Source organism: Limulus polyphemus, unplaced genomic scaffold (genome assembly GCF_000517525.1).
Source record: "Limulus polyphemus unplaced genomic scaffold, Limulus_polyphemus-2.1.2 Scaffold230, whole genome shotgun sequence".
Classification (NCBI taxonomy): Eukaryota; Metazoa; Arthropoda; class Merostomata; order Xiphosura; family Limulidae; genus Limulus; species Limulus polyphemus.
The window spans coordinates 50,370-63,200 of record NW_013665840.1 but is presented as its reverse complement, the minus strand read 5'-3'; the positions used below and the strand labels follow the sequence as shown (position 1 = coordinate 63,200).

General features: G+C 34.5%; 1 protein-coding gene across 1 annotated transcript in view; it reads left to right on the top strand.

Moving 5' to 3' along the window:
- The window catches only part of LOC106478593 (filamin-A-like), a 129,916-nt gene that overhangs the window by 69,506 nt on the left and 47,579 nt on the right, over window positions 1–12,831 (top strand). The window contains 1 exon segment of the mRNA XM_022382204.1: window positions 388–638. Within this exon segment, the coding sequence (XP_022237912.1) occupies window positions 388–638 (251 nt within the window).

Sequence of the window (12,831 nt, the reverse complement as noted above, 5' to 3'; positions counted from 1 at the left end):
TATATATATATATATATATATATATATACTGTGTCCAAGTATTATGTGTAGAATCTTTCAATTGTTACATACTGTTCAAGTCCGGGAGATATATGTGTGTATATATATATATATATATGTATATACAGGGAGAACAGATGGGATGTTTTCATTAAGTCATCTAAAATTTTCCCACCAGAAAGTTTTGAAGTTGTTAACTGATGTTTTAGTACACAATTTTGTTTCTCCATCTGCTTGTTCATTTCATGAACAAAGTTTTCTTGTTTGAACATATGTTTCTCCCAGTGGTTGATCATTTTAAGAACCAATATTTTATCATCTGATTTTTATGCCCAACTATATATTGATCATTTCATTAACTAATATGTTTACTTGTTTTCCCACCAGAGGGCAAGCTGGAAAGCCTAATCATTGGGGAAGAACATTGTATTACTGTAAATACAGAACATGCAGGGAATGGAGCAATCACTTGCCAGATCTTAAGTATCTCGGAGATAAGAAGTGATGTAGACATTGAAGTAGAAGATAACGGAGATGGAACTTTTTCTGTTTACTACACTCTGAAAGAGACTGGACAGTATACAATCTGCATTTTGTTTGGTGGTCAACCTGTTCCAGGTGGAGTTTACACTGTCACTGTAAGTCTAAAGTTCTCTTATATGTGCATCTATATACAGTTTGGTTCACATAAATAACATTAGTTTTTGAACAACACATACTTTAACACCTGCCACGTGAACCAGCTCGGCATCTTGATGAGATCCAAAAAATGAGTCAGTTTGGAGAGGTTTGAGTTCTTTTGATTAGAAAAAAAAAAAAAAGAATATTTGGTAATATTTTTGAGGTTTAGGTAGCTGGACCAGACCGTGATCTTACCCGAGACAATGAGAGCCAACATGGAGAAGTTAGTTTGTAAATGTAAAGTAAAATGATATAGCAATGAAACATGCTTAAAACATTCTAGATGGGGTTGTGAATGTGATGGTTTAAGCATAACGATTAAGCTAAACTGTCCGTCCAGATTGGATGAGGAAAGAACTTATTTGAAGATATTCCAATCAATTTGACATACCAGTTGAATCTGAGGATTGTAATTGATTACTGCATTAGCAGTGAAACATAAAAAAAAAAAAAAAAAAAGAACAGATACAATAGTATCATCTTCATAATGGGGGATTAGAATCATGCATTAAAAAAAAACAAAAACGAAATCATTGGTTTCAGTATTTTGTAAAACTAATGGCACAGGAAAGCCCAGAGATGCATGTGCAATACAAGATTGTGTCCCTAGTGATTCTCAAATTAAAAATGCCATTTCTGCAATGAAGAGTGATGGTATAATTCCCAGTATGATACCATCATAGTGTAATCTATCTAGATTTCATCGTGTCATACTTTCATTAATATTTAGTTTATTTTCATTTTAGAAGTTGTACAAAGCTTCATTCGTAGAGATCTATCAAAATAACCCTAAATCAGGGTTGCCTGAATGACCCTCTATTGACCATCCTAGGCTCGGTACTAAAAGATGCTGGGCTGGCTTGTGTGGCAGGTGTTAAAATTATTTTGCCTAGTTTTACCTTCTTTTAATGGGTTTAAATGTTTGCAGTTTGTGCCTTTTAGAGAATTGAAAGGTAAGTTATTATATACTGTATCATTACTACTTTCTTGGTAACATACATATCCACATATAAACTGGTAGGTTTTACATTCATCCTTCCTTTTTTTTATAATTGAGCCTTGGTTTAAAGTAGGCTGATTAGTGTTATTAAGAGGAAATTAACAGAATTTTCGGAGTGAGAAAATTAATATAGATTTATGATAAAGTGAAATGTACTTATTGTATCCTAGGCCTGCATTGTGTTTAGACTTGGTTTAAAATAAACTGATTAAGGAATTATTAAGAGGAGATAAAAAGGATTATTTGAGTGAGAATTTTTGTTTCTGATGAAGTGAAATGATTTGTTTTATATTCTGGGGCTGCATTCATTGTGTTTAGGAAGTAGTCATTTAAAATATAGTCATGGTTAGTTTTAGTTGAAAAGACTTAACAGAAGGCAGTATATTAAAAACGGTTGCAGTGTTGTAGGTCTTGTTTCCAGATTTAGATTAAATTATCCTCAACAGATGGCTCTACTTTCAAAACTATTGTAGATAATAGGTCTTGTTTCCAGGCTTGGTATGAATTATTTTCAACACATGACAATATATTCAGAGTTTAGCAGAATTAGTTCCAGTCTTGATATGAATAATTTTCAACAGATAGCAGCACATTCAGAGTGTTTTTGAATTTAGTTTAGCGCAAAGCTGTTCCTGTAGTTGTCATTAACCAACAGGCTTGAAAAAAAGTGTTTGCTCGAAGTGTCGCCAAGAAAATATAATGCAACCAAGTTTTTAAGGTGGTTTATCTCCAAAAGTATGATTTCTATATTTTATCATTTTCGCATTTTTCTACTTATTTATACGCAATAGGCAACCTGTACTCTGCCCATCGCAAGGAATGGAACCCTGGATTTTAGCGTTGTAAGTTTGTAAACTTACCGCTGATCCACTGGCTTAGATAATTTTAAGAGAACGTGCTCGAGGTTTAGTATGAATGAAAATATTATAGCTTTTTAGATGTTTTTTAATTTTAGTACTAGTACGTTGTAATATATACGTGCATCAATCTATTCCTAGACAGAACATAATGAAAATTTTTTTTTTTTCCTTTATTTATAACTTTAGTAGTGTAGACGAAGCAGACTAATTATTATTCTACTCAATCACTGGATAAACAAAACTTATAAAAATAGTTTTTCTCTTTGTTTAATATAAGCCTGGAATGGCCTGTTTTTAGGGTACTCGAAACGTACGGGTCGTGGGTTCGAATCCCATCACCGCATATGCTCGCCATTTCAGGCGTGGGGGCTTTGTAAGGTAATGGTCAATCCCACTATTCATTGGTAAAGAGTAACTCAAGAGTTGGCGGCAAGTGTTGTTGAGTAGCTACTTTCCGTTTAATCTATCACTTCGAAATTAGGAAAACTAGTACAGATAGCCTTCGAGTAGGTTTCACGAAATTTAACAAACAAGCAAACTTTATTTGAATGATAAAACTATTAAGAAGTATCTAAAGGTTTGATAAATGTTCTCAGCTAAATGGATAATTTGTTGTGTTTTGCGGTATACAAGGAAACATGTTGAATATTAAAGCAAAAAGATTGAAAATGTTTGAATTGTAAGATTTGCCCTCAAACTGAACTTAGAATTGTTTTTAAGCTGATGTTTCATTTAAGTAATTACTTTAAAGACAGTGTACCAAAAACGCAGTACTTTTATATCATATATCCATTGCTATGTGAGCTATACAGTTCGTTGTTTCAGTGTAATCATTAAAAAGCATGCGCAAAATACAACAAACAAATTCGACATGGTGTACAAGACTTTGACTTTCTTCCTACTGCCCAAAATTTCAGTATTTTGGGAAGCGCCTTGAGATTTTTGTTTTTTTATGTAGTATCAGCGTAATAAAGGAAAACGTAATTATATTTTGTTACTTATCTATTTGAATTTAATGGTATTATCGATGGGTGGGTAATATTACTTTCTCAGTTGTATATATTTAGTGTGTATTTCCTTAAATATTTTTCCCGATTTACCCACTATCTATTACTTGTGTGGAATACTGTAGATCGTTCCAAGTATTTTTTTTTTTTTTTGAAAATAAAGTCTGGGCTCCATGGTGACTTGGCGGGAAGGCTGGGTATTTATAACGCTAAAAATTAGGTTTAAGTAACCGGGGAAGGCAAAAACAGATAACTCATTGTGTAGCTTTTTTGCTTAATAAAATACAAACTTACCAAAGTCTGGATAAAGTTCAAAGGGTAAAAACGCTTTTGGGGATGCAGTTTAGTGTTCACACAATCGTGTACCTTGTTATTGTTTGAGGGTCAACAAATGTGCCTGTTGAAAAGCTAATCAGTATATACTGTATATATGAACGATATTTATTACAAAAACCTTGTGTCTGATTATTGATTGGCATTAAGATATGTTAACCTTGTAGTTGACAACTGTGAAAAATATTTTGCAGACCTTGTGTCTGATGGTTTACAAGTTTCAAACATGTCTCATAGACCTCGTGTCTGATGGTTTACAAGTTTAAAACATGTCTCATAGACCTCGTGTCTGATGGTTTACCAATTTGATAGATGCCTTACAGACCTCGTGTCTGATGATTTACCAGTTTGAAAGATGCCTTACAGACCATGTCTCATAGACCTTGTTTCTGGTGGTTTACCAATTTGAAAGATGCCTTACAGACCTTGTGTCTGATGGTTTATCAGTTTGAAAGATGCCTTACAGACCTTGTGTTCGGTGGTCTACCACTTTGAAAGATGCCTTACAGACCTTGTGTTCGGTGGTCTACCACTTTGAAAGATGCCTTACAGACCTTGTGTCCGGTGGTCTACCACTTTGAAAGATGCCTTACAGACCTTGTGTCCGGTGGTCTACCACTTTGAAAGATGCCTTACAGACCTTGTGTCCGGTAGTCTACCACTTTGAAAGATGCCTTAAAGACCTTGTGTCCGGTGGTCTACCACTTTGAAAGATGCCTTAAAGACCTTGTGTCCGGTGGTCTACCACTTTGAAAGATGCCTTACAGACCTTATGCCTGCTGGTTTCGAAATTGGAAAGATATTTTACAGATCTTGTGTTTGATAGTTTGAAAATGCCTTACAGACCGTGTTTCTAAAACTAGAGAATACTTTAAAACTACCTTGTGTTATCCTTGCAACGTCGTGTATGTGTTTTATAATTACGATTTCAGTGAGTGTTACATATCGCTATAAGTTGACTAATGGACTTATTAATTCATATGCCATTTATAGGCCTTTACAGAAAGTAAAATATAAGTCATATAGTTAGAAACTCTGTGACGAAAATCGTTTTTATGCTAAGACCATATACAAGGAGTTGGGTGAAAAGTTATCACACCTTTTCAGTTATGTTATAATTAACCCTAGACAAATAATGCACTTCAAGCTGGTCTTCCGATCAGCATATCGAGAGAGAGACATAGCTAATATCTCTTGGGTTTTTGCTGTCCTTGGGTAGCAGTATATTGTGATACATTCGCACCCAAGTTATCTTGAATGATAGATCAGAGTGAGCGGGACAAACTTTGGCACTGTCAAACGGCTTTGCATCCAGGAATCACAGAAAATACATTTTTTTTTTCTTTTTTCATGTAGAGACGCCGTTTAAGATTAATTTTCTTCTCTTAAAGATTCGTAACTGATTAAAAAAAAAAGATTATTGTATCCAAATAACAGGTCATATTTGCGTTTTTATTTTTCTACAACTGTATGTTAAATACAGCTGATCAAACGTGTGTGGTTTGACCTCTATATAGTAGAATTTAATGTTGACTGTTTTCTGGGGTTTTCAAAATTTGCCAAGAAAATATTAAAAAACAAAGCAAATAAAGAATTGAAAAACGAACGCCAAAAATAAAATAAAAACTGTAATAAGGTAATCACTGTAACGATTAAAAGTATTGATAATGTGGTGTGTGAGGCATCACAAAGAGACTATAAACCTATGAAGAAAGCAGGTTTCAGTCGGAGCAAATACTGAGTTGCCATGTTGTAACCTTTTCTGAGTTTCCAGGTGTGGGGTGAACCACACCCCCAAGTACGGACAAATGGTTAATGTGTTTTGGACGTTAAATCCCAACTGGATATATGTATTTTTGTTCCCCAAGCTATTATTTTCAATTATGTATTAATTTTGAAATGATAAATTTTAAAACAACGGTTTGGTCGCAGCGCGTTGTGATGTTCATTTGTATTTCATTACATTATCCTTAGTTACCAGTATTTAGTGACATTTGCACTTTCTTGAAACATACTTGGACGTCAAAAAATCTGAGGGCTTGTAACGCAAAAAAATCTGGTTTCGATATTCGCAGTGGCCATAGCACCGATAGACTATTTTTTTTTTAACTTTGTGCTTAATAACAAACAAATACTCGTCTGAAAATAATGACCCCAGCTAAAAGGCGTTGTTGTACGAAAGTTTTTTCATTTTTAGCAGCCATGTTTGATGATTTAATTAATACAAAAAAAAAACGTTGGCAGTGTGTAAATAATGTGTTAAACTCAATGAAAACCTTCAAGTATGCGTAAAACCTATATAACTATCAACATGATCTAAACCAAGCAACCATCACCCAATTTTTATACAGTTTTGTTATGGTATAAATTACTGTCAATCTCATTTATACCGCGACCTGCCATAAAACCGTGTTTAATGTTCACATTGTTTAATCGCTAGCTATCTCTTCAGCAGTGGACAGGTCATAAAACCGTGTTTAATGTCGCTAGCTATCTCTTCAGCAGTGGACAGGTCATAAAACCGTGTTTAATGTCGCTAGCTATCTCTTCAGCAGTGGACAGGTCATAAAACCGTGTTTAATGTCGCTTGCTATCTCTTTAGGAGTGGACAAATCATAAAACCGTGTTTAATGTCGCTTGCTATCTCTTTAGGAGTGGACAAATCATAAAACCGTGTTTAATATCGCTTGCTATCTCTTTAGCAGTGGACAAATCATAAAACCGTGTTTAATGTCGCTAGCTTATTTCTTCAGCATTGGACAAATCATAAAACAGTGTTTAATATTCACAGTGTTTAATGTCGCTAGCTATCTCTTCAGCAGTGGACAGGTCATAAAACCGTGTTTAATATTCACATTGTTTAATCGCTAGCTATCTCTTCAGCAGTGGATAGGTCGTGAAACTGTGTTTAATATTCACAGTATTTAATCACTAGCTATCTCTTCAGAAGTGGATAGGTCGTGAAACTGTGTTTAATATTCACAGTATTTAATCACTAGCTATCTCTTCAGAAGTGGATAGGTCATGTGATAGTCACAGTGTTTAATATCGTGAGCTATCTTTTCAGCGGTGAGTTTTTTAGGTTAAAGTAAACGGTTCCCGATAGTGGCATTGATATAAATGAAACAAGCAATAAATTCTAAACCAGAACTAATTATTATACGTCATTTTTATCGTTTCTTTTAACATATGTTTTTTATTAACTCAGTAAAACCATTCAGAATATTGAAATAATAGTTGTCATATTTACTGTTAAAATTGTATGTGGATCCTACCCATTCATCCATCCAGCTGTTCCAAACATGTTAACCTGTCTTTACTCATTAAACCAGCTGTGTTCAATGTATTAGCTTAACTTTACTCATTAAACCATTGAGTTTTCAGAAACACATTTAGTGAAGTATTATAAAAGTCGTGGGAATGTCAACCAAACTTCCCAACTAAATACTTGGTTCCTATAGAAACGGGCCCAACTCCAGTAACGTGCTTCATAAGAAACCAATTTTATACAGAGATGAAAGCCACGGCTTTCTTAGATTTAATGCATGAAAAAACAAGTTTAGTTCAGCATTGATTCGTCCAACGAATGCTTTAAGTTGTTTTCATGCAAGGAAATGTATTAGCTTTCAAAGTAAAACATTACTACTCAACGCTTTGGAACAGTAGCCCTACAGTTTGCGATAAAAATCATTTTGATTGCAGATTGTTTTTTTATCAGCATTCTTCTTGATTTTCCAATTGTCAGAAGTGTGTAAAAAAAAAAAATACTGTTTCAGACCTATCTTTCGTCTCCCACAAATCACTGCCCAAGAGGCCTATCCTTCAATACTAAAACTCGTCACTTGGACTTACGATGACATACACGATTCTATGAAACGTTATTTATATATGCAATATATTAAAGGTTATGGGCGACAAAAGATAGATTTGAAATGCTATTTTTACAGACCTTCCAATGGACAAATTAGGAGTATTGTAAACTGCTGTTAACGTGATTGTTATCACTGAATTCTAACGTTGTACCAGCTTTAGGCGTTTAATCGTAGCTTTTAACAATATTCAAAGAAACAGGGCGATGGGTTATTTCTAGATGTTATGTAGATTGCGCGCCCTGGTGGTGGTGAAAGCGAGTTTGGTGGACTTGTTAGGTAGATATAATAGGAGAATATATTTCTGGGAAATTGTATAAATATTTTCCGATTCGAGTAGAGATATCAGAAGTTCATTCCCGTATAACATTTGTTGTGCAAATACCATCTAGTGCTTTAATTATATAACACAAGAACAAGGATCAAATGTGGTATAATGATATAATCATTCCAATTCTTAAAACTTTAAGACTTATCTTTCAGTGCTATGATAACTAAATAAGTTCATTTAGTTTTCTGAAATTTCTGAAATACTAATAATTCGACTTACCTTCATATATTTGGAGGATGAGGTCTGATTGAACCTGACCCTCCCAGGTTGCGCACAACGACCAAATACCGATCGGAAAACGCTTCGCTTCATATATTTAATGCTTAGTGCTTAGCGTGTCGAACTGTAGAGCTAAGGTTTAGTGATTCGCGGTCTGTCCCCTTAAAAAAAAAAAAAATGTCGCTTCGCACTTTGGGACCGTGTCTAATTATTGACACTCGTATATTATTATTCGGTTTGAGAATAGTAGCCCAACAGTTGGCGGTGGGTAGTGTTAACTAGGTGCCTTCCTTCTAATGAGTCTAGCCCATCGCTACATAATTAGTGACGGCTAGAACAGATAGCTTCGCGTAGCTTTGCTCGAAATCCAACAACACAAATGAATTTGATGGCGCCAGGATCTTAACTCGTTTCTTAAATCATGATATTCGCAATTCGTAGTAAAGAAATCGTGTTTCGTATTACTTAGCTAAATAAATTTTTTCTAATGTAAATCGACAGAAAACTGTTTTCTTTCCATCTGTTGCTACACTGACAGAAACAGAATATCTGTACAAGTACATTAGTACTGAGGATTTTCAAAAGGTGTAACGTTCAAGGAACATTAAATCTAACAGGCTAAATGTAGGAAAGGTATAAAAAAAAAACCATTACCAACCCGGGCCAGCAATTTCAAACATTCTCAGTCTTCGCTTTGCGGGGAACTTCTCCTTTTCTACAGGGGTCTAAAAATAGTTCGTTCAAGAAGGCTCATTTTGTCATATACACATATCCCCCCTCCCCACACGCCCTCCCAGTTTGGGGCAAGTCAAATGGAAAACTTAATACTGTTGTTTCTTGTTCTCCCCCCCCCCCTCAGTTTTTCTGTCTTTCACTTTCATACTTTTAGTACATCCAGATGACTGTAAAGATTTCATTTCAGTCATAACTTTGATGTAGATGATGTATCTATTTTTAAACTACTCTGGATTCTAAAACTTGTGCTTTTTCTCTTATCATTAAACATGTGTAACATGATAAAACAAACGCGCAAAACCTCGTGGAGGACAAAATTATACGATTAGGGATTTAGTGATTTTCGTAAGAGGAATTAAAACAATCTTTAATTTTTTTTTAATTAAACACGGGAAAACATTGAACCGAATATTGTTATTACACATTGAATTTGGAAGGCATTCAACTATGAGATTTTTCAAAACAATCCTCCATGATGTAACCGTTGTATCCCTAAGCAATACCATCTCTCGTGCTTTAAATATTGCACCTAAAATCCAGCACCGTTTCAGGTGTTATAAACGTTGCATCTAAAATCAGTACTGTGTCAGGTGCTTTGAACGTTGCTTCTAAAATCAGTACAGTGTCAGGTACTTTAAACGTTGCTTCTAAAATCGGTACAATTTCTCACTTTCTCTTACATTGGAATGACTAAGTAACTTTTAGAGAAACGCTTTAGTAAATTTCCATACAAACGTATATGTATGTATAAATCGTAAAAAAAGAAAATGGAAAATTAGATTTCGCCATTTAAAAAAAAAAAAAAAAAAAAAAAAAAAAAAAAAAAAAGACAAGAGCCATCGTTATGATTGAAGGACAATGGTCTCGTCCATTACATTATAGATTAAGAATATACCTTTAATAATAGGGATGACATCGTTATGATTGAAGGACAACGGTCTCGTCCATTACATTATAGATTAAGAATATGCCTTTAATAATAGGGATGACATTTTCCTATAATCAATATAATAGAAACTCCTAAGTTAAGCGACAAGCTTTAAGGTTTATAATATTAAAATTCAGAATTCTATACCCGTGACGAAATCACTGCTATATCAAAATGACAAGCTCTATTACTTGCATTGTTGTTTTTATTTCTTTGCTCCAAAGCTAACTCAGAATTAAACTGAATGCTGTTAAGTGACATTTCGACATTAAAACAGAATGTGATGCCCACCAGAACAACCAATCCTGGTTTTCTGTGACTAAATGATGGCTATCAAATAAACGGCCCGGCATGACCAGGTGGTTAGGGCACTCGATTCGCAATCTGCGGGTCGCGGGTTCGAATCCCCGTCACACCAAACATGCTTGCCCTTTCAGCCGTGGGGGCGTTATAATGTGACGGTCAATCCCACTATTCGTTGGTAAAAAGAGTAGCCCAAGAGTTGGCGGTGGGTGGTGATGACTAGCTGCCTTCCCTTCTAGTCTTACACTACTAAATTAGGGACGGCTAGCGCAGATAGCCCTCGTGTAGCTTTGCGCGAAATTCAAAGCAAACAAACAAACAATCAAATAAATATGACCAACAGTTAACGATCCCTTCCTGAACTTTCACCTAGAACTTAGAAACAAACTAGTTCAAAACACTATTAGATACAATAACATCACCTTATCAGGTAGCGTATTTGCTCTTTGCAACCTCTTGTAAGCTGGTAGCATGTTTTATTATTTGCAACCCTCTTGTAAGCAAGTAGTGTATTTTATCATTTACAACCCTCATGTAGTCAGGTAGCATATTTTATTCTTTGCATATCATTCCAGATTGCATTTGACATTCCAGCTGTTAGTTCAACTATTTGAAACCCAGCTTACAAGGAACAGCTTATTTTAGCATCAGTGTCTGTGTGAAAGATTTTTTTTCCTAGTCTGGCGTAGTTCGTTATTTGGAGCGATAAGCACACATATAAGATTACCCATAATTAGTAGAGTAGAAGAAAAGAGATGTTGCCAATTCGGAATTCTACCATTGTATTTACGTTAAGATTAATTGTTATAAATGTAACATGCTCTAATAAAATCTAGAAAGTGAGACTGAGTTTTCCAACCCACTAATTCTTAAACAACGTGAATATATAACATAGTTTTCAACTGTAACTTTTATCGTTAAATAATGACTGTTCAACTTCAAGAATGTCTAAAATAATGTCACCTAATAAACTAAGTTATTACACACTAAACAGTTTATTCAAACTTTCTCACCCACTACAACATTGTTTTCTCCGATACTAAACAATTACATTCTAAACAGTTTATTTAAACAGTCTTACCCACTACAACATTGGTTTCTCCAATACTAAACAATTACATTCTAAACAGTTTATTTAAACTTTCCCACCCACTACAACATTGTTTTCTCCAATACTAAACAATTACATTCTAAACAGTTTAAGACTGTTTAAACACCCACTACAACATTGGTTTCTCCAATACTAAACTCTTACATTCCAAACAGTTAATTTAAACTTTCTCACCCACTACAACATTGGTTTCTGACTGTTTAAATAAACTGTTTAGAATGTAAGAGTTTAGTATCGGAGAAACCAATGTTGTAGTGGGTAAGACTGTTTAAATAAACTGTTTAGAATGTAATTGTTTAGTGTCAGATTGGAGAAACCAATGTTGTAGTGGGTAAGACTGTTTAAATAAACTGTTTAGAATGTAATTGTTTAGTATTGGAGAAACCAATGTTGTAGTGGGTAAACTAAACAATTACATTCTAAACAGGTTATTTAAACAGTATTACCCACTACAACTTTGGTTCCTCTGACACTAAACACTTGCATTCTAAACGGGCTCTTTACTTTCTCACCCAGTACAACGTTGGTTCCTCTGACACTAAACACTTACATTCTAAACGGGCTCTTTACTTTCTCACCCAGTACAACGTTGGTTCCTCTGACACTAAACACTTACATTCTAAACGGGCTCTTTACACTTTTCTCACCCAGTACAACACTGGTTCCTCTGACACTAAACACTTACATTCTAAACAGGCTCTTTACTTTCTCACCCAGTACAACGTTGGTTCCTCTGACACTAAACACTTACATTCTAAATAGGCTCTTTACACTTTCTCACCCAGTACAACGTTGGTTCCTCTGACACTAAACACTTACATTCTAAACAGGCTCTTTACTTTCTCACCCAGTACAACGTTGGTTCCTCTGACACTAAACACTTACATTCTAAACAGGCTCTTTACACTTTCTCACCCAGTACAACGCTGGTTCCTCTGACACTAAACACTTACATTCTAAACAGTTTATTTAAACAGTCTTACTCACTACAACATTGGTTTCTCCAATACTAAACAATTACATTCTAAACAGTTTATTTAAACTTTCTCACTCACTACAACATTGGTTTCTCCAATACTAAACAATTACATTCTAAACAGTTTATTTAAACTTTCTCACCCACTACAACATTGGTTTTTCCAATACTAAACTCTTACATTCCAAACAGTTAATTTAAACTTTCTCACCCACTACAACATTGGTTTCTCTGACACTAAACAATTACATTCTAAACAGTTTATTTAAACTTTCTCACTCACTACAACATTGGTTTCTCCAATACTAAACAATTACATTCTAAACAGTTTATTTAAACTTTCTCACCCACTACAACATTGGTTTCTCCAATACTAAACAATTACATTCTAAACAGTTTATTTAAACTTTCTCACCCACTACAACATTGGTTTTTCCAATACTAAACAATTACATTCTAAACAGTTTATTTAAACTTT